Below are 22,482 nucleotides of genomic sequence, written 5' to 3' on the forward strand. Positions count from 1 at the left end.
TGATACCGAGCTTAAGACGGTGTCAATGCCGATAGCGAAGACTAACAAGGCTCTTCAGCGTGCCGAAAAAAGGGCACCGAGTCACGATGTGAGTCGTCATGACCTGTATGGCCTTCTTGGTAGCCTAAGGCACGTCTGTATCTGCCTCCCGTCAGTGCAACCTTTTTATCAACGCTTGCACACGTCTTGCAAGCGTATCCCCAGGCGCGTGCCAGATGTACACGTATATATGGATGCCTCAAATCAAGATATGGATGTCCTCGACCCAGCACGCGAGCGCTACATTCAAGTTCGCTTCGATGAGGACGAGTGCCGATTGATTGGTACGAGCTCGGGCTGAAGTGGATTCTTGATTAACGTTCGTGAGATCTTTTGTGTCACCTTGGCTGACCTCTGTTCCGAAGTACCCTGTAGGCATTTAACTTATGCTGGAATGGATTGAACTTTGCTACTGTCTTGCAGTGATAGCAATGACGAATTCGGAGCGTACACTACCTCGTGATCGCATTCTTCAAGAAAACGTATATCGGAAAACTTTACTCAGTGGGTAATGCTTGGATTTGTGCATAAGGAGTTCAGTTATGGATAATGGTCAGTTCCGGCTACTACTGTACATGGTTTTACTATCGGTATCGTGGCCCGACCATATCCTAGGATTCGATATATTTTATAAAGGTAACACTACAAATTCAACTGAGAAGCAAGGAGAATAATGTCCTCCACATCTATATCTGATTCCGTAGCTTATGAAATTGGTATTTTTGCTTCTTTCATCTACAGCATTAAATATAATACCCGTTTGGCGAAAGCAGTTCTCACTGGTACGCTTACCTTGCAATTCAGTCCAGATTTCATTGCTCCATTGCATTGCCACAGCGTACGCCGTACTATCCATCTCAACGCCGTCCTTAATCTTGTCGTATACCCACCGGAGTTGCTTCCTTTTGTACGCCATTTTAAAGGATGCGATAATGCCAGCGTCCATAGGTTGTAGGAACGCAGTAGTGTTGGGGGGGAGAGAAACGCCACTCGAATACTGGTGCACACAAAATCCCCTAGTTTGTGTGAAGAGGCATTGTCGATAAGCAAGAGGATATGACGCCCACACTCTCGCATATCCCTAGCTAAATTGAGTAAGCACTCCCTGAATATGACGCCTGTTATCCACGCCTTCCTTTAAGAACGGTAGCTAAAGCCGAGTTCCTCCGCCGTGCCTTTCTTAAAACACTGAGGATTCTTTGCGTGCCCCAGATAGAGCACCGGCAGCTTGTCAGTCCCCGTCCACGTTTACAGTAAGAGTGAGGGTTATTCTCGTCTTCTTTTTCTTGGCGCCGCGGGCTTCCTTAGTACAAATTGAGCGGGCCGGAGCCATGACGTAACAAAGCCCCGTGTCATCCATGTTGTAGAAATCCTTAGGTTCGTACAGGTCAGTAATCTCTTGAAGTCGCTGGCGGCCTAGGGCAACCGCTACAGGATCTGCAGATAGAGCTTCACCAGGCAGTTTTCGACTCTTCAGTCGGTGCCTCCGTTCAAAAGCGGTTGGCCACCCATTTGAAAAGGTCGGGTCCCACGCATCACACAAGTCTTGGTGTATATCACGAGCTTTCATCTTAATTAATTTGCGAAAAAGGCACACACCCATAGCTTTAACCTTCATAATCCAATCCAGTAGCAATTTCTCCAGCGCAGGCAACGTCACGTGTCGCGGTCTTCGCCTCTTGCCATCGCCGTAGCCTTCGCTTATGATCTTGGTTGCGTTTTTCAGGATGATGGAGACTGTAGTCTGTGGTGGTACCCGCTTTAACTTGTACTCTGCCTTTGCCCACGTATTCAGCTCTTCTTGCTGGGGAAATCAGCTGCCTTCTGGATAAGCCCACGCTTCTGCTGTATCTTCATCCACCTCCCCATGACTAGATGTGCTGCTCGTTGCGGGTTCTGTTGTGTGAAGTGCGAGCTTTGCGTGGAGCGATCAGATAAAATGACTGGCGCCAAAAGACCCCTATCAAAGGCCCAAACAATTTTTCCCTCTTTAAAACGATTGCATCGGAAATTTCAGGGAATTAGTTTATACCAGTACCGGAACAGGAAGCATGTACTGTAATCGTTTTCCCCCTCCTACAACGCTCAGACTTGGGGCCAAAATATTTGTCGTTACAATTAGGGGCTATCGAACTACCGTGTCACTATAGATCGAGGGGCGACGGTTAGATTCTTGGACGCTTAAGCTTGGGAAGCGAAAGACGCGAGCTGCAGTCGTGCTGCTCTTGAGCTGTCGTTGCGTCTGTCGCTATTTTTTCCGAAACCTATGTTTCAAAATCTTGAAACTCCCATTTCTTATGTACCAAACTAGACGACAAATCATTCAAACTTTTGTTATCGCTCACCACTCAAAAGCTGCGTGGTCATTCACGCACAGGGAACTCCCCATAGATATTGACCATTAGGCGATAGCTGGCAATTGACAGCAGTATTCTCTTACCTGCCGAACCAGGAGGTCCAGACCGACGATTTAGTCGGCTCTGTAGATGAGAGGGGTACACGCGATCGCAATAGCTTATTCGAAAACGAATGGAGGGCTGACGACGTATTTCGCTCTGCATCAATGTCCAGTCGCCCATCGAGTCTACTGTCAAATAATCTAAGCCATCAAACGGCTTACTTAAAGGCGCGCGAGACAGAAGATCCGTCGTGTGCTGATGATCTAGACACTCAACAATCTGCTTACATCGAGCTTCGACGTCGATGGAATTGCATACACCAGGCACGTTACAAGATAAAGCAGCGTCAACTTGTAGCAGACCTTGAAGCCTCAGCTACACACCTCAGAGAAGAGATTCCAGAGCTGGAGCTGCAGTAGCGATTTTTATCGTACGGACTTCCAACAGATACGACGATTTGGAACATTGCCGCCGAGTTTTTCCGTCTTTTTCAACAAAACGTTACAGGTCCAATTTTGAGGAAAATGCCCTCAAATTTTTGCCAGAATCAAGCGCAATTCAGACAACAATGACACCCGACGTCACAGACGGAGCGGTTTTTGGTGTTGACGCGTTAATAGAGAGTCTTGCCCTTCAGTCCCGATGCTATGACGCCATCGACCTGGGGCCTCTACGAATGGAGGACGGACCGGAAGACTCTCTAATCGTCACTATTAAGTGCCAGCTCACAATTACGAAGAACATGCTATGATGCAGGTTTCCAAACCCTATAAAGGATGGGGCGTGGTCGTCTGTAGCTGACAAAATGCTTGGCTAGAAGATTGTCATCCATGGGTCGACGCAATTCTTCTGGGATATTACATACAACCAGAGGTTCCGAAAATGATATTATTATTGAGACTGGCAAAACAGCAATACAAATAGCTTTAAGTGCTTGGAGCGCCACGGGTGCAAAAATTATTGGTGTTATTGCATGCAATATACAGTGGGCTGATACTCGTCTAGTTGGTGGAGACAGATCGAACAATGACAATGATGCACAAAATGCAGGTGGCTCTCGCGGAGTCTCAGCGATCAACCATCAAAATGAGAGGGCAAGAGAGCGGCAGATCGATTGTAGATTGCGGTTCAGCTGGACCGCTGGTCCGTAGGGCTCCATCGAGCTCGTTTAAAGGTAATTGCCTGGAGAGAGCGCGGAATAGATAATTTGATTCTGAAATGGGAGCTCGCAAATAAGGTATTTTACTGCAAAATAATTTGTTTTTAATAAAAATAACATTTTCGGAACCCCTGACTACAACCAGTCGAGTAAACCGCCTCCAGCGGAAGGCGGACATGTTGTCAGTGCTACTTCACCTATTGAGAGGCCAGGATACTGTCCCCCGAGTGTTTAACGGTGCTAGAATATCCCCTGAAGGCACTGTAGTGCACCAAAAAAAAATCGCTTTATTATTTGCAGCGCATCTTTTAAAATATTTGAATGCTGGTCGTTTATTTACGGAATGATTGTAGTATTTATCTTTGTTCCGCAACAATTGGCATTATAGAAAAATGAGTTTGGAGCTGTCGTTACTCGAACAGCAAGACGCTTAATCCCTGCTACACGATATCCTGGCCTTCATCGATACCTACGAAGATGCAAATGCCTCGCCTCCGAATGCACAATTCTCTTTGACAAATACAACAGACAGTGACAAGATGAAACGTGTACCCTGCGTACGAGCGTTGTCGACGTGAGAAGAAGAAGGCGGAGAGAGACCCCCTTCGAAGCCAAGTATCTCAATACAAGGTGCAAGTAGACCTTCTACGAACGCAACGACGTGTTCAAAAACACGACTCCAAATGGAGTTGGGTACATGCTGCTACTTAGCGAATTTAAAGTACGAAGATCCGATTTCTGGACCTTGTATCGAACTGCTATTTAAAATACGAAGATCCGATTTCTGGACCTCGTATCGAACTGCTTAGCTCGACGCCTTTGACTTGCAACGTAAAAACTGCCGGTTCGATGTTGTGGAAGATGATGCTGGCCAAAGAAGTTTTAGGCCCCAACTCCGGATGCTACACGATTAAAGTGGGTTCATTTTATTCAAGATACAGTGCTGAACTTCTACTAACAGTTTTGCAAGTGTAGGTGACGAAGCAAACACAAAGCTCTGCGGAATGGGGCTATTCGGTCAAGTTTGACAGCCCGAACGCTGTTGACGGAGTGACACTGATGGAGAAATTCGACCAAAACGACCACGCTCTTCTCGTGTGGACGTCGATGATGGTGGAACCTGAAGGGAAACCGTTTTTCACGTCGCAAGGATGGATCTCGGTTAAAAAGCTGGCAAGCCTCGATCAGGGCAACCCTGACGGTGAGTCTGTCGTTCGGATGTATAGTCGACTGGCAGGTCGAAACTTCGGCATTCAATGTGACAGTGACAAGGTCGACATTCCAGTTGCCAGGAAGCACCAGTTGATGGCGAAATCTAGACAGGAGCGCGTCCAGCTTAAGATTCTGGAGCAGGCAGAACTACAGAGTTAGAAACAACTAAAAGAAGGTTTATTTTTTCTCAAAATTCCCTCTCCGGTTGCTGTATGGCCACCCAATGAGCCAATCGTAAGTCGTCCGAGTGTAGAGACGAAAAGCAGTGAAGTAAAGCGTGTATGATATCACCAAAGCAGCTCACTTCACAAACGTCGTAGATGAAGTGGTCGAAGCAGTCAGAGACTGGTGACTGCCAGTCACCAGAGTCCGCCTCTGCCCTGTGTCGCTTCTTCTGCTCTCCATTTTCAACCATTTTGTAAATATTACAATAAGAAAAACTCGATCGAGGGTTGTCAAGTTCCTTCAATCGAACTTTTATACTCTTACGTGATAAAACTCGCCAGGTCTTGTCTACCTGTTTCAATCAGCATTTTCCTCTGCAGCATGTGATGTTTCGCCTTCATCTTGGCCCCTATAGCTTGAAGCGCGTGGTTACGTACTTGGTCAATATGTTCGCCGTTAATATAGGTACATCCTTGGGCTTTCTCAGCGCTAAGACGGTACTTAACGCGTATAACAGACTCTTTATCAGTAGACGGCGCTGACCGCGCCGCTGCCATCCACGAACACTCGCGGAACGAAATTTTGCCGCTGTGATGGAACGAAATGGCAGCCCAGATGACCAGTTCGCAGTCATCCTCGCTGTGTCGGCGCAGGAGTCCCACTCCGTCCAGACACTCGTTCATTCTAGATCCTCCGAGATCCACTGTGAATTCTTTCTCTATCTCCCCCTCAGTATACGTTCTCTTCGCCTACAATAATTAGAAATGCGTTAGAAATAGTGGTACTACGGCATTTTCTAGTCACAACTTCGTACCCGAGTTCTGCGAATTTTTAAGCTTGGCTGGACAGGATCTGGCACGGAAAACATGGCCGATAAAAGTTCTCGAGAGGAATCCAAGCTGCAATCCAGCGGAGTTTCCGACGTTAACTGAGAAGTTGGACCTCTTTTCGGGTCCAATCTAACGTTGTAATGGCACGACAATGCCGGTATCGACGCCGCCGCGCCATTTACCGGATCTACTGTCGCCTTGGCTTCATGGTACATTGTGTCCATCAGCGTCATGATCTCTCTCCTTATGGCCACTGGGTCGTCTTTCAACACCGTAGGACTGCTGTGTACACTTGGTGTTGAGCTCATCAGCATGGAACTCGCTAGCGATACCGTCTCCATCGACGATTGTTTGTCTAGTACGGATTGCAAACTCTTCGACCACTTTTTCTCGGCTACTAGCGCCTTTGTGAGCGACTTATTAAGCCGTTCTGCTTCCACTCGCTGGTGTTGCATCTCTGGAGTGACACAACTCGATTCTCTCGTCTCAGAGCTTCGTGGACTGCTGCTGCTTTCTCTCAATTGTGATAAATACATGTCCAGGCGTTGCGTCTGCATTTGCAACTGCAATCGCTCCTCCTTTTGCTGCTGACATCGAAAATCCCGCTCGCGGTTCAGCTCCTGGCGACTGAGTTTGATAGCGCTTAGCGAGTGTTTTTCATTGGGGATATCGGACAGAATAGGGATCTCGTCACTCGCGTTGATCATGACAAAAGCCTCTTGCATCGTGGACCGAGGATCCGCATCGTCCTCCAGCAGCACGAAGCTCATGCTGGTCAAGCCAGTCTTTATGTGGGACATGGCGAGTACAGTCCACCCTATTGGTCCACCTGCATTTTCCGCAACTTTTACTATCCGATACACTGGTATAAGGCATTCTGACAGACATGACTAGCTAAAATTGGATTCCTTCATAAATTGTATACCTACATAATAGACTTAATCGAGAAATTAGGCATTATATTTGAAAACTGTACTAGCAAACCCCATCAAAAGATGCGGAGTTCATGTTGTCGTTGTTGCAGCACTCGAATAAAACTTCGTTTGTGGTTCTCGGGCGTGAGGCAGTACAGTGCCATTTCCAGACTTATGACGGGTAGCCTGAGAGAAAACTCTGCTCGACACGTTGCAGCACTGGCTCGAAGCCCAATTGCTTTTGCTCGGTCAGCATTTGACACGTTCGATCGACGAATTGTTGGCGGTTGGGCATTTCGCAATCAAAATGAACGTACCGGTACATACTTATGCAGACGTTCACGATTGTCACTCCTGGTGTTGCTTCGCTCATGACGAGCCAATATTTCTCTTGAAAATTAACGTCATTTACAGCAATACCGAACACTTCCAGCAACTGACTTCGTCCCGAAAGCACAACAACTTGGCGGTGTCTATCGATTATCCGTTTGCCGGCATAGCGGGACTGGATCCTCACAAGGACCCCATCGTCTTCCAATTCCATTGTGAGCGCTTGCGAAATCGTAGACACTTTTGCATCCCGTTGCGACTGGATGGCAAAAAAAAGTTAGAATTGTAGTTGTGTATTTCAAGATTGAAGCGATATTGAAGCCTACCTGTCCTCGTTCGACTTCATTCTCCACATAGTGTCTAGTCATTTCGTGCCAGAAGCAGTCTGCAACAGCCTTATAGTCGAATGGAATGACCCGATTGAATAGAACGTCAATGGCAGTCACGCTGTCTGTGATTGGACTCACATTCGCAATCGATCTTGGCGCAGTAACGATTTCTGTATGTGACCCTTTGAAAGTAATACTCGTTCGGTATCGGCATAAAGCTGGCCAAGGTCGCCATAAAGACGCTCCATGGCTACTATAGCGCTGTCGTCAGCGTCAAAAGATGAGCAAACGTAATACCTTGTTGTGAAGCGAAGGGTATTCTAGAATACATTATCATTGTGAAAATACGACATGCTCATGATTCGGAAGATACGGACTAACCTGCACTCGCTCCTGCATTTGTAATAGGCTTCGCAACGTTTCGAGTGTGTGTACTTGGTTTGCGTAAAGGCCCCTAAGGTGTTTATTTTCCGTCTCGGCTTCGCTTCGTAGCCGTCGGTGCTTGATTGCTAGATCCTTCCACACGTCGAAGAGCAGATCGTGGTGTTCGAAAGTTGCAACAACATACGCTTCTTCGGCAGCTCTCTGCTTGTCTTTCATTTCTGCAACACGATGCTGCAGCCATTCCGCTTCAGCCTGTAGCTGCAGGGTCTCCAGTTTCTGTCGATCCCGCGACCGATTCCTGTTGGAGCGTTTCACTTTGGCTGCGGTATTCGCTGTACCCAAAACACTTTGAGTGTTGCTGTATCAGATATGATAGGTGTAGAGTTTCAGCCAATCAGAGACAGGATCAGTTTAACATAGATTTAGTATGTAATACAAAAAGGCAGATGAAGGGCGGCCGTGGAACCTTCTAGAAGATTCTAGAAGGTTCCATCCGCCTGAACTGCGGGGGCGGCACTTCTCGTTTCGCGCGCCCTCCCCCAAGCTAGCGTTTCCTGAAATACGGGTAGCACTTGTTGGTTTCAGCAACCTGACCAGAAGGAGCCCATGCCAACAATCGCCCAGCTACGCGCCGAGATCGATCGGCTGAACCAAGCGATGGCCGACCGCACGAAAGTGCCGAGCCATCTGCCCAAGTTCACGGGCAAGAGGGGGGAAGACGTCCGCGAATGGCTGTTCCAGATCGAGAACGCCTGCCGCATCAACAGCATTCCAATTGAAGACACGAGCGCGCGTCATCCTGGAATCGCCGGATCGGCAATGAAAAAGCCAGCATCCGGATGGTTTCTGCACTGGTCGTCGACAACTCGAGCGGAGGAGCACACGTGGGGGATTTTCCGTGAGCATGTGCTCCAACACTTCGAAGCGTCAAATTACCAGTCTGTCCTGCGCGAGAAGCTTCAACGCCTCAAGCAGACAGCGGACATCGAGACCTACAATGGCGAGTATTCAGCCTTGATCTTCAGAGCTGTAGGAATGAGCGTGCTTGACCAAGTACTATACTACGCGAACGGTCTCAAGCCGCGCACGCGTAGCTATGTCAAGCTCGAGAGCCCAGAGACCCTGAGTGACGCAATGGACCTTGCGGTCAAGTATGCGGTGACACACTTCGTCGACGAGTCGTGCGAACGTCACACTCGCCAAGACAAGCGGAAGCCGTCCACTGAGCACGCGCCGAGTCATGACAAGTCGCTCAAGGGAAAAACGTTTCGTGGTAAAGGGCGTTTCAAGGCGAAGACTAGCTCGAAACGAGCCGAAAGTCGTACCTGTTTCCACTGCAAGAAACCTGGCCACATCAAGACCAACTGCTTCCTTTGGAAGAAGAAGCAAGAGAAGCAGGGAAACGGGCAGCCACGTCAGTGAATGAGGGTCCTGTCGTGGAGGAGAACGTCGGATCAGTCAAGTTCGAGAATGTCAGCCTTAACGTTCTGAGCGAAAACCCTCTCGTCTACAAGTCGCGTCCACTGCTCTCCGTAAAGGGGGAAATCATCGTTAGTGGCGCGACCATTTCGACCCAAAGGATGCTGTTGGACTGTGGAGCAACCACAATCTACGTGTCCAGACAGTGGGTCGAGAAACATCGACTCAAGGCCACGAAGTTCATTGGTAAGAACATTCGTGTGAAACTTGGAGACAACCAGATTGTCGAGACGGAACTGGAGGTACTTCCCCTCGAAATTCTGGTGTCTGGGTTGGGCGAGGCATACAAGTGTATCGCTGTCGTCTACGCCATACCCGACGAATTCGACTGCATCCTTGGAATCCCATTCTTCGAGGATATGCAGCCGCAGATCGACTGGAGAGGTCGATGTATCGAAGGAACGCAAGTGAAGACTCTGCATTGGAAGCGAACAGGGGAAACCAGTGGACCGATCGAGGAAGGCGGACCGGTGATTGCCTCCGGGCTTCGGAGATCTGTCGAGGCGGAAGGCCTATCGGCGAAAAGACCTGATTCCTGTCGAGGTGCCGCGCTGGAAACGGATGTGAAGTCCGCGGCTGAAACTGTTTGCGACGCAACGCAGAAAGAGAGCCCAAGAGTTGTTTGCGAACAACCAGGAGACGCGTCAGCCGGCAAGGGTTCGGCGGTGAAGGACAACTTGGAATTGTCGAAACGCGGCGGTACTGTACGAGAGGCTGGAGATAGCAGCAGTACTGGGAGCAGAGGCACTGTCGTGGAAAATATGTTCACGATGGGTGTCGTTGACTGTCCAGACGAAGTTCATCACTCGCAAGAAACCACGAAAGTTCCTGAGAATCAAGACCAAGTCGATCGATGAACCTGACTTTATGTTGGTTCTGACGAACGTGACGATCAAGCAAGTTGCTCGCTCACTGCAACGGCAAGACCAACCCGACAACGTCGGAAGTGTGAAAGCACAACGGTATCTGGATACGGACTGGGATAGCTTCAAGGGGAATCTCACGTACCAGTTACTCATGGAGTACATGGACAATGTGTTCCGTCCTGAGCTCCCAGAAGGTTTACCCGAGAAACGCGAGATTGAGCATAGGATTGACGTGGAGGATCCGAATCTTGCAATGTATCGGCAACAATGGCGTCAATCGCCAGAGCAGCAACGCGAGATTGTGCGTTGGGTGGTAGACAGGGTGAAGAAGAAGCTCATCCGTCCAAGCATCAGTCCACATGCTGCTCCAACCTTCTGTGTACGAAAACCAGTTGGCTGGAGGATTGTACACGACTGCCGGTACCTAAACTCCAACACTGTACGTCAAAGTATCCCAATGACGAGGAAGGAGGACATTCTTGACGCGATGTCCGGAGCGTACTGGTTTTCCACTATGGATTTGATGTCCGCGTACTATCAAGTACGTATGCATGAAGAGGATATCAAGTTCACAGCATTTCATGCGCCAAATGAACTCTGGGAGTGTCTTGTTCTGCCCATGGGAGTCTGTAATGCGCCAGCGACGATGCATCGTTTAACGTCAAAGCTGTTCCGAGGTTTGGAAAACACCAAATCGTTTTATGATGACATCTACGTTTTCACGAAGTCTCAGAGCATCGACGACCACTTGAAGGCGTTGCGCAAGACATTAAATATCCTGCGTGACAACAAGCTGTACGTCAAGCTTGCCAAGTGTGTCTTCTGTGCCGACGAGATTCCGTGTCTCGGGGACTTCGTAGGACGCAACGGTGTACGGATGGATCCGGACAAGGTACAAACCATCAAGGACTGGCCAGTACCACGAACACAAGAGGAACTTCACAGCTTCCTTGGGTTGACTGGTTACGTCCAACGATTTTGTCCAGACTACGCAGCATTTACTGCAACAATGTTCACTCTCTTGAAGAAGAAGAACAAGAGGAACGCGAAGATCCAATTCAATGATGAGCAGTTGAAGAATTTCAAGGAGCTGAAGAGGCGGCTGTGTAATCCTCCAGTGTTGCACCTCCCTAACTTCAGCCAGTCCATGCATCTGCGCACTGATGCAAGCAAATTCGCTGTTGGTGGAGTATTATTCCAAGTCGTGGACGGAGTTGAGCGACCCATTGCGTATACCAGTCGAAAGATGAAATCCGCGGAGCTCAACTATCCAACACAGCAGCAGGAGCTACTTGCTATCGTACACGCGCTAGCAGCTTTTCGAATTTACTGCTTGGACAAACCACCGATCGTCGAGACGGATCACAAAAGTCTCGAAGGGTTGTTCACACAGAAGATGGCGAATCGCCGATTGGCTAGGTGGTACGACATTCTAGCTGAGTACCAACCCACGTTCTCGTATCTTCCAGGTGCGAAAAACGGCATCGCGGATGCATTGAGTCGTAGACCTGACTTGCAGCCAGATACGAAGTATTTCCATGACCTGAGTGTGTCCAGCTTCAACGACACTTCCTTCAGTCTTGCTCTTAGTCAAGTGTCTACAGATTCAGAGCTGCTGAAGAGGATCAAGGGTGCTTACGTCAAAGATCGAGATGTCCAGACAATCCGGGCAGCAATCCAGCGACGTACAAGCACCTCAAAGTCGAAGGAAAAACACCAGCACCACAAGCTATACCGATACTATTCGGAGGCAAACGGCTTGCTGTGGTACCAGTCTCCGGTGGATGACCATCCTCGAGTCGCTGTTCCCAACGATGTGAAGTTGAGACGATCGATAACCAAGGAGAGTCATGACACCAACTACAGTGGCCATCCTGGTGCCGAGCGAACGTACTTGACGTTAGCACGACGCTGGTACTGGTCCAAGATGCTCAAGTCGATCCAAACGTTCATTGCTGACTGCGAACCATGTCGACGAAACAAGATAAGGCTGACAAAGCTTCCTGGCTTACTCGAACCATTGAGTATTCCCGATGAGCGCTGGAGATCGATCTCCATCGACTTCATAACGAATTTGCCTAGAACGAAGCGTGACGTTGATTCGATTTGGGTCGTCGTCGATCGACTGACCAAGAGATGCCGCTTTGTGCCGACAACAAAGAAGGTAACAGCCGAAGGCGTTGCCCGTCTCTTCATCGACAACATTTGGAAACTTCACGGTATGCCGACGAATATTGTATCCGACCGAGATAGAAAATTCGTGTCTGCGTTTTGGCAACACGTCTTCAAGTCTATCGGCACGTCACTCAGCATGACAGTAGCACACCGGGCCCAAGGCGACGGACAAACTGAGCGAATGAATCTAACGCTCGAAGAGTATCTTCGATGCTTCGTCAGTCCACGTCAAGACGACTGGGACATTCACTTAGCGAACGCTGAGTTTGCTATCAACTCAACGGTGAACTCCAGTACTAAGCTCGCACCGTTCGAGGCGGATCTAGTGTATATTCCGCTGAATCCGCTACAGCTTGCAGCGGAGCAGCTCGATACGGTTGCAAAGAGTCGTCGAGGCGCTGAGTTTCACGAGCGACAAGCAGCTATTCTTTTTCGATGCCGTGAAACACTTGCTCAAACGCAAGAGCGAATGCGTGATGTTTACGACAAGAACCGACAAGAACAAGTCTTTGAGGTTGGCGACCGTGTGTACTTGAGCACCAAACACTTGGACCCGAAGCACACTGGTCTGCCAGCATCCACTAAGTTCGGTCCGAAGTGGATTGGACCTTACTCTGTTGTGCGGAAGATACACAACCATGCTTACGAACTTAACATTCAAGCTGGCAACAAGCTTCACCCAGTATTCAATACGGGTTCGCTGAAGCCGTACAACGAGTCGACACGCTTGTCGCGACCCGACGAGGTTGTACTGGCTGATGGAAGTATCGGCCAGATCGTCAAACGCTTGGTGAAGAAGAGGACACACAAGCGACGGACCCAATTCCTTGTGGAGTGGGTGGGAGAAGAGAAGCAGACCTGGGAACCGGTTGAAAACTTGTCACAAGTCCTAGATCTAATCGTAGAGTTTGAGACTGCAAGGCGCAAGAAACGAAAGAGAAGATGAAGTAAAATCAACTTAAGGGGGGCTCAAAGACCTACATGTATTCCCGAACTACATCTCCTCCAAGTTGAAGCTACTGCTGCATCAAGCGTCTCTTCCGGTTACGCGCCGTCTTCGAAGTGCGTTTGCCGTGGCGACACACGTACCCATGTTGAAGCTGAACACGACTAATCCACTTTACACTCTTAATTTAAAGGTAGCTCGAGAGAGGAGACACTTCCATCGGTGGATCGTGGTCAGCCGAGTACCCATCAAGCACGACCAGGCGAGCATTGGGACCAGTCTTCACCACGACGAAACAGTGACCGATGTCATCCTGGCCCGCACTCACCAAGTACGTACCCGGAACCAAGGCTTCAAAGAAGTGGTTCAGAGTCGCAACACTCCCGATGGATTCATGAAGAATATTGGGAAGCATGATGCCGTAGTCCAACAGGAGACGAAGGCGAACGGGGAGGCATGAGACTTGAGCCAGGAGCTTCAGCAGCCGCGTCGTTTGGGGATGGAGCAACAGGAGCCCGTACAGGCGACGAGGGAGCAACAGAAGCCCGTACAGGCGACGAGGGAACAACGGGAGCCCGTACAGGTAACGGTGGAGTTACAGCACCAGCAGGAGCATCGACCATGGCAGCCGGAACAGCAGGGACTGCAGCAGGAGCACGCGGCGTCGGCGAGCGAGGCGAGGGAGCGGCGGAAGGCGAGCTAGTGGCAGCAGCAGCAGCAGACGCAGGAGGCACAGCCATCCCCCAGGACGGACCTATCCAAGCCCCAAGTAAACAGGCCCGCACAAGGCAAGCGTGGGTAAACACGGGGTCGGACTAATCCGTCAGGGAACGGCACCTCTGGCCTTCAGCGCAATTTCGGGAATGACAAGACTGAGGGGACGCGCACGCCAGAGGGAGGGTGAGTGTATCAGATATGATAGGTGTAGAGTTTCAGCCAATCAGAGACAGGCTCAGTTTAACATAGATTCAGTATGTAATACAAAAAGGCAGATGAAGGGCGGCCGTGGAACCTTCTAAAAGGTTCTAGAAGGTTCCATCCGCCTGAACTGCGGGGGCGGCACTTCTCGTTTCGCGCGCCCTCCCCCAAGCTAGCGTTTCCTGAAATAGTTGCTGTCGGAGGATCTTGGATGGAGGGAGGAGTTGTTTCGGTTGGCACCCAATTCATGGGAAGCTAACGAGCAATCGCCCTTGAAAAGCTCATGACCGTACTCGTCGATGAAGGCCAGCGCCGCCTGCAGAGTGTCGTGCGCTTCTTCATCAGCAAAGTGCGAGTTCATAACAGAGGCTGTTGTGCGGTAGGCTTGAAAACCAAAAATAATCTGAAACTAAGGTTCAATTTGCGGATGCGTTAGCCACAATTGAAAGTATCACTGATGTCGTGAGTTGGCAGAGTCCGAATGTATGAGACCACATTGAGGGCAACAGTGATGACGTGAGTTGTAGTGACCACCTCACCATTAATTTATCGGGTGGGGATGAGTACAGGTGATAAAACTCATTACTCAATGGCGGATTTCATATAGACATCGTACATATGTATAGACATGTACCGGTATGTATAAAGCTCTTTTAGAGCATCTCCAGCGGTAAGTCCTAACGTGAGTCGTATCGACGCCCCTTCGAGGCCATTGAGACCGCAGTTTTATTTTAAGACTCCGCACCTCTGATTTTGCCGTAACGGGAGGTCTCAAGCAAAGATCTATCTTATTGTTTTGGCGAATCACAACAAGCATTGTAAGCTCCGTCCCCGCCCCCCTCGCCCCCTTCCTCTCATGGGGGGCATGGCAGGAGCTAATGCGGATGCGTTTTGTGACGCAACAGGGGATTCTGATGACGAGTTCTTCAGTCTCTTCATATTACCCGAGCTAAATGCACAGCGGAAGAGGAAGCACGGTGGTTCTGAAGTCGGCAGGCGAGCAGGAAAGGAACGCAAGAGAGCACAGTATGGGGAGGAGATGATAGCCGACTACTTCTGCGATAATCCGACCTACGATGCGAGTACGTTGATTTCCTGACTTGTGAATCTGCTATTACAACAGATCCTGACTTTTAAGTGTCACCACGGCATATAGAGGACTTCCGTCGGCGCTTTAGAATGCGTCGAGACCTATTTGAAACCATCGTCTGCGCTCTTGTCGAGGATGAACACTGCAACTATTTCGTGCAGCGGCCTGATGCTACCGGTTTGTTGGGGTTTCTTCCAGAACAAAAGATTACATGTGCACTGCGGATGCTCGCATATGGCGCAAGTGCAGACGAGCTCGATGAGGTCATTCGCATTGGTGAATCAACAGCATTGGAATCGTTAAAAACATTTTGTAGCAGCATTACGCAGCTGTACGGACCTGAGTATCTACGCAAACCTACTTCATATGATCTGGAACTGTTGCTAGCTGAAAATGCTGTTCGAGGCTTCCCTGGCATGATTGGCAGTCTCGACTGCATGCACTGGGCATGGAAAAACTGCCCTGTTGCGTGGGCAGGAATGTACCGCGGTAAGGAGAAGGCTGCAACCGTCATACTAGAAGCTGTTGCTTCTCAATCGCTTTGGATATGGCATGCATTCTTTGGAGCACCGGGGTCGAATAATGACTTGAATGTCCTGGAGCGCTCCACACTACTGGATGATTTAGTGAATGGTGAAACACCTAAAGTTTCTTTTAGAGTTAATGACGCAGACTACAGTCACGCTTACTACTTGACTGATGGAATATATCCTTCGTGGGCTATATTCCAGCACAGCATCAGCTCGCCAGCTAACCGCAAAAGAAAGTTGTATGCTGCACTTCAGGAAGGAGCTCGAAAAGATGTTGAACGTGCCTTTGGCGTTTTACAGCAGCGCTTTCGCATAATTGCTCAGCCGTGTAAACTTTGGAGCAGTACAGCCATGGGAGACGTCATGATGGCATGCATTGTTCTCCACAATATGATCATTGAGAGCGAACAAGAGGATAGTGCTTGCAACAATGAATATCTTTACGAAGATGGTTGGGTAAGTCCCGCACCACCACTGCCGAATGAATTTTGCCCGGTCACCGACATTGCGCAAGCACTGAAAGTAATTGAAGACGAAGCCTTGCATTTCGAGTTGAAGAACGACTTATTTGAGCATGTCTGGAAAGTATTTGGAGAAGGTAGTTAGCACGGTATTGTAATGATAGGCAAACAGCAACCACATACCTGTAGTGTCGAAATGCTTTCGAGCTAACCTGATAGCTGGTTAAAGAAGGAATCGCCAATGGTTTCTGAGTTTGCATTGGCGTCACGGTTCTCTTTATCGCCTTCCTTTGACAACGCGTCACAAGTAGATGCACGAAGCTGGGCCAATATTGCCTGGCGCCGGATGGCAAAATATTCCTGGGACTCTGCACGGTCCGGAGCCTGCATATAAATGCTGTACTGGAACTGCTTCTCCATCACTAAAGCCTTCTTTTCCGACGCTGCCACAAATCGTAGATGCAGATCGGTTGCCAAACCATCCTTGCCGACACTTCCAGCAATCTTAGCAGCCTTCGCAGCTTTCTGGCCTTCTGGTCTTGGCACAGCTTCTTTTTTGCGTTTTGTTCCTAGCGTAGTGCTCGAAGTAGTAAGCCGTTGTGTCCACTTGGGTTTGTCACGAAGCTCATTCCAAGCATCCAAAAACTCAAATGGCTGCTTGTGCCGCTCCCTGTAGATCGATACTGCTGACTCTACGAACATCTCCTCATTCCATCCAGAGCGTTCCTTGCTCTTCAGCTTTGAGAAGATGCCCTCGAATTTTGTCACTTCTGGCTGGAGCTTCTTCCACCTACCAGAAACTGCAGCCTCCGATCGCTCGTCTGCACCAGCCCCTCGCTGTGCAAGCCAATGCTGATAAACTTTGGCGTAGAACGAACCCTTCTTTTGACCGGCTCCGCGAATGGGGTCTTCTGATGTCTCCAGCCACGATCTGCACAGCTGAATCGTCTCCTCCACGCTCCATTCTCGACCCTTCCCCATCTTTCTCGACGAGTTCTTCCGTTTTGCGCGCAAACTCGTGTCAATGTTGAAGTGTGGGCCACACCACCCTTTAAGATCCGAGTCTTATTTTAAAACCCCGAAAGGCAAATTTAAGACCTGCTGAAGTTAAAACCAGCGTTGAGACTTACCGCTGGAAGCGTTAAGACTCGCTCGAGTCTTAAGCGCGCTACATTTGAGATAAAACCGCCTTTACGACCAACCGCTGAAGATGCTCTTAGGTACAGAACATGTTTTTGTACTGCTATAATTCTGGCAAAGAAAGTGGTTACCCAGCTGACAGCTGATCTGATGATGCAGGGTCGAGGGGGAGGTGTGGGGGGTAATCCAAAACGGAAAATACTAAGAACTGAGGGATACGAGGTCGCGGTAGTCGTAACAAACCCGCGCTGGGTGCCCGCGAAGCAGGGTCGTGTGGTATTAGCGAAGGCGAGTTCAACGCCGAAATTTCGAGCGAGCGGAGCATTGCACTTTCCTGGATCGATCAGCTTTTGTCGCAGGAGCGCAGCGACTGCCTTTACGACGCGCATCCGACGAAACTAGATTTGCTAAATGTAAACGCAACAGGTGGTAGATGTTCATGTACCCTCCTCGTTCATTCACGATTATTAATATCAATGGGATTTTTTCTATATGTATACATGTATAAGGAATCGTTTAAGAGTACTTATTCACATTATTTAAATAGATGTAAGGGCGTTATAAGGAGTCAGTGCATTCCACTATGATAAACATGGGGTTATCATTGGCTCAGTCAAGGTTGTGCAAATCGTTTAATTGTCTACCGGTATACGTTCTTATTCCTGGGAGAAGGTAATCACAGAGCAAACTTAGTCACATATCGCCCTTGTTGGACCCCAAATGGGTTTTGCGATTGGACAGTACCAGTGCAGAACCAGCCCCATTACAGTATTCTGCGTGAATAGCGAGCATATGTGCCAGTCTGTAGTGTATAAAATGACATTGCTCGAAGCAGTTTGGAGCAAAAAACAGCATGTATTGATATAAGTTAAAAAAGCAAGTAATTGATGCTCACTTTGTTAACTAAACTCGAATGTTGCCAATGGTTGTCACGCTCACCTTCGACCACGTACCCTCGCACCACATCAATGCAGCAAGTAAATCCACTTAATAAGGCTTGGCGTGTCCTCCTCTTTAGCGATCTAATGCATGCCTCATTTTTTTTATAATAGAGTAGCCTTCTCCACTGCTTGCTTCTGATGTGTAGCTGACGACTTGATTGGGAGACAGAACTCGTTTACGGCCCATTCGGCGATTGCCTTGTAGGACATAGTAGGAGAGAGTGCTTGTTTCTTGATAATGGCCCACCTTCTCGGCCCAGATAAGGCGTAGCCGCTTCGTAGGATTGCGGGACATGGCGGATTTGGTAGCTTACCATCGGCGGGTATGTTTAAATGTGAAGGTCCGTTAAACTACATGTGCATACATGTGCAAGGCGAAAAAGATCGCCAAAAGAGCGCCAATTTCAAATGTTGAAATGTACTGGATTTTTTGCGTAGTACCTTCTAGGGATGGGGACGTAAGAAAACGTAAACTTAAAATCCAAAAAAAGACTAGACGTAAGGTTAACGTTTTCGAGACGTAACAGAGGATTCGAAATCTGCTCTGGCCCAGAGCCTCTGTCTACTCCGTATCGCTGGAGCAGAATCTACAGCAAATTGACCGGGGCTACAGCTTGCTCAACCAGCCACCACTGAAGAAGACACACCTCCACCATCGTCACCTCCTCCACTTCCGCTGTTCAAGATGCCACGTGTTCATAAGCAATAATACTGGTCATTTGTTCGGCTTGTAGCGCCCAGCACAAAGATGCCACCAGGCCAAACGGCGTGGAAAACAACGGATGTAGAATTAGCCTACTGTCTCAAGTGCAAAATTACGTTTAGGTACAAGTCCGGAAGTAGTGCAAGTATTCGCAAGCACATGACCCATGAACATCCCCTCGAACTCGAAAGTGTTGGCCGGGACGCGGCCGTTAAGCGTGTGACGAACGCACTCGCTTCAAAGCGTGAATCAAGTGCAGTGATCTTCTCTCCAACAAAGAGAAGAAAGAAGATCAACCCAGCTGAAGAAGAGATGACTACTCGAGCGCTGATTGAATGCAGTATCACCTCTTTCTTCGCGCTTCATCAAAGGCTCCTACGGTAATTGTCTATCACACAGTCTTCCATCACTGTAGCACATTATGAAGGTGGAGGTGAAGCTCGTCTCCGATGCCGTGTCGCAGCCTCCTTCGTCGAGTCGAACAGCCCGAGGTCTCCTTGCCCTGTGTGGGAGCCTTCTCGATGCTCTCCTGCGAGTTTTTCTGCTGCTCGTCGAAATGAAGCCTACCTAATAGCATAAATTAACGAAAGACCTATCATAATGATTGACGTAAACTTTACGTAAGAAAAAACGCGAACGGGAACTTTTCAACGGGAACGGGAAGAGTCTAGGTCGTCAGTAGACATATTTTGATACGCCAATAGACATGTATCAGCCGTCAGTAGACACGAAATGGCAATAGTGTGCACAAAGAAGCCAAAATGTCCATTAATATGCAGATTACTGGCCCATGGAGGACACGCGTACAAGGAGTGGACTGCCGTGACGCCCATGCGTCACAGCCACGTGCAGCGTACCCCGCCACCCATTTCAGTTTAGCCACATCTCCAGACACTGAACCACCACATCGCAGATTCGATGCCCCCTTCGCAAGCGTGGTCAAGGGTAATACAATGCAGAACTGAGGCTGAATTTGTTAGTTACCGATGGCAAGTCTTCTGCTGCTCGGTAGTGCGCGGTGTGAGGCCACTTGTCTGCTCAATTTGTCCGGGTGATCATGAAATGATCGAGCGACACCTTCATTGCAATAGTGTAGCGTGTGAGAATAGCGTGTCATGTACAAAGTGCCCCGTTCGCTGGAAGGTCCGTCACTGCCCTACAGCATCTATTTGGGTCATTCTTAGCAGCGGAAAGCCTCACCTACGCGGCGACACTGAGTGTGCCGTGCCACCACGCCCTAAGGTTACACCCGAAATGAAAGCCAACATCCACCGAATGGACGAAAATGCAGTACCACCTCGGCTAATCTGGAGTAACCTCCTGCGAGCTCCTGACATCCCGAAACCGGCCCTGGGCTACCCATCGTACGCCCAGGTACAACGCAGCGTTAGGTACATACGCTGGCTTCAAGGAAGCAAAAATTCAATACAACGAGTGAAGGAGCTGGTGCATTCTAAGGCTTATGTGGCGGACATTGATCCTGAGACTGCTTTCGTATTTGGAAACGTTGAAGACGAAAACGGTTTCCCGTTTGTGGGAAATGGAGAGGACGAGCAACCGTTGATTTTGGGCATCACTACGATGAAATTGCTGCGAGGTATTCGTGCACTACAACGAGCGGAACCTTTCCTAATTTTTCATCTGGACGCGACTTTTAAACTCAGTGATCTTGGGTACCCTGTCATCACGTGTGGCTTCACTGATAAGCGCCGTGTGTACCACCTAGGTGCCTTATTTATTGTTAGCCAGCGCACGGAAAATGAGCACTTCACGGCTATTGGAACATTGACGAGGCTTTTTCAGACACACACACAAACCCCACTCAGAATTGATGCTGTTATGGGTGATGCCGAAGCTGCCCAGCTAAACGCACTATCAAAGATTGCTGTATTTAATAGCTGCAAGTACTTGATGTGCTTTTTTCACGTGCTATTTAACGTTCGAAAACGCATCCGGCACTTGCCCGATTCGACCCGGGCAGTTGTTTACCGTGGAATTCTAGATATGCACTATACACTTTGTGACGAAGATTCGATTTCTGTCTGGAACCAAGTGATGAGTGACTGGGAGCGTGATTTTCGTTTGCTGGACTTTGTTAACTATTTCTATAACCAATGGATAGCAAGTCGGTTCTGGCGTTGGCAAATCTACCACTCTCCTGGTGGGTTTGCAACGACAAACATCCCGTGTGAGATCTTAAACGCCAGCATCAAACGCTACACGCAACGGAAAGCGGTGGATACTAGACGCTTAATAATAAAGCTGCTCACGATTGTAGAAGACTACTCCATTTGGGCACCTACGCCAGCAACGGGTTCGTTACCAGGTCCCCCTCAAGAAGTTAAACGGTTAGCCAAAGTACTTGTTTCAACTCGTCGAATTGCAGTGTTCCGAACCCGTGACGAATCAAAAGTTCGGATTCGATATCTTGGAGACACTGGACGTGATAACGAGGACATTGCAAACATTGCCGCAATTGGTGATTCGCGGGTTGTAGATATAACGCCGGAAGTGGGTTTATTTAGCTCTGCGGAGTGCCTGACGGACGACGAGAAAAAGTCAGCATCAACGTTTTATCGCTCAGCGGTGAAATGGTCAGTCCGACGAGCGCACCATGTTGGTATGCCACCGACGGGATGGTTAGTTAGCACTTCTGCATTTGAGTGCGGGTGTGCGTACTACAAAAAATTTCTATCTTGTGCGCATGTCATATGTGGACGCATGGCCATCGGGCTAAGTGTACCTGGCGTTGGAGGGTTTCATGTGAAACTCAAGGATCGCAGACTTCGCCGTGCCCGCGATGCTAAACGAAAACATGCAGCTCGCTCGTTACTGCAAAGCAGTGATCACGCTATGAAGACTGTGTTTAGCTGCCCCGTTTCGGATGTCAGCAGTGACTCCTCGCTGAGTTTCGATCTTCTGAGTGCATCGGTTCAGACGTTTTTACGTGACTTCACGGATGACGGCGTCAATTTGGACGGGCCAGTTGCTGCAAACACTTATGCGGGAGAAAATAATCGGATGGATGTACACACAGAGACTAGTGCTGCTGTTTTTGCGGATTCGGCAAGTGGATGGACGCAAACTCAGGTGGGTGACATATTTCTTTCTGCAGACAGCATCCATGAGGCAACGAGTGGCAGCATTCAAGAATCTACTGCCTCATCCAATATTTCAAGGATCGACATATCGTCGCTACTGTCGCCGATACAGCCTCCAGATCAACAACAACACACTGTCTTCCAGGAAGAAGAAATATCTTTACGAAGACAGGTGGGGCGACCGCCGCTTGCATCTCCTGCTTTAGATATTCAATATTTGCTACGCTAAAGAGTTACATGAGCTTGTACCTTCCGTTTGATAACCTTTCTTTTAATGAGTAGCACACACAAGCGATTACAATAGCTTAGTACGGGCTTGTGGTATGGCAGAGCTATTAATTTTATTCTCTCATTAGTTTATCATTGGTATA

The 22,482-nt window shown here is 48.9% G+C and overlaps 2 protein-coding genes across 2 annotated transcripts; one reads left to right on the plus strand and one right to left on the minus strand.

Moving 5' to 3' along the window:
* Window positions 1-4,458: 4,458 nt before the first annotated feature.
* Window positions 4,459-4,968, plus strand: PITG_11831 (uncharacterized protein; the record flags this gene model as incomplete). Its single annotated transcript, XM_002901276.1, has 2 exons — window positions 4,459-4,512; window positions 4,573-4,968. 2 exons carry the CDS (start codon window positions 4,459-4,461, stop codon window positions 4,966-4,968), a joined length of 450 nt encoding a protein of 149 aa, XP_002901322.1.
* A 326-nt stretch (window positions 4,969-5,294) lies between these two features.
* On the minus strand, window positions 5,295-6,574 carry PITG_11832 (uncharacterized protein; the record flags this gene model as incomplete). Its single annotated transcript, XM_002901277.1, has 4 exons — window positions 5,295-5,723; window positions 5,789-6,083; window positions 6,150-6,261; window positions 6,307-6,574. 4 exons carry the CDS (start codon window positions 6,572-6,574, stop codon window positions 5,295-5,297), a joined length of 1,104 nt encoding a protein of 367 aa, XP_002901323.1.
* Window positions 6,575-22,482: the final 15,908 nt, after the last annotated feature.

Source organism: Phytophthora infestans, genomic scaffold, assembly GCF_000142945.1.
Source record: "Phytophthora infestans T30-4 supercont1.21 genomic scaffold, whole genome shotgun sequence".
Taxonomy (NCBI): Eukaryota; Oomycota; class Peronosporomycetes; order Peronosporales; family Peronosporaceae; genus Phytophthora; species Phytophthora infestans.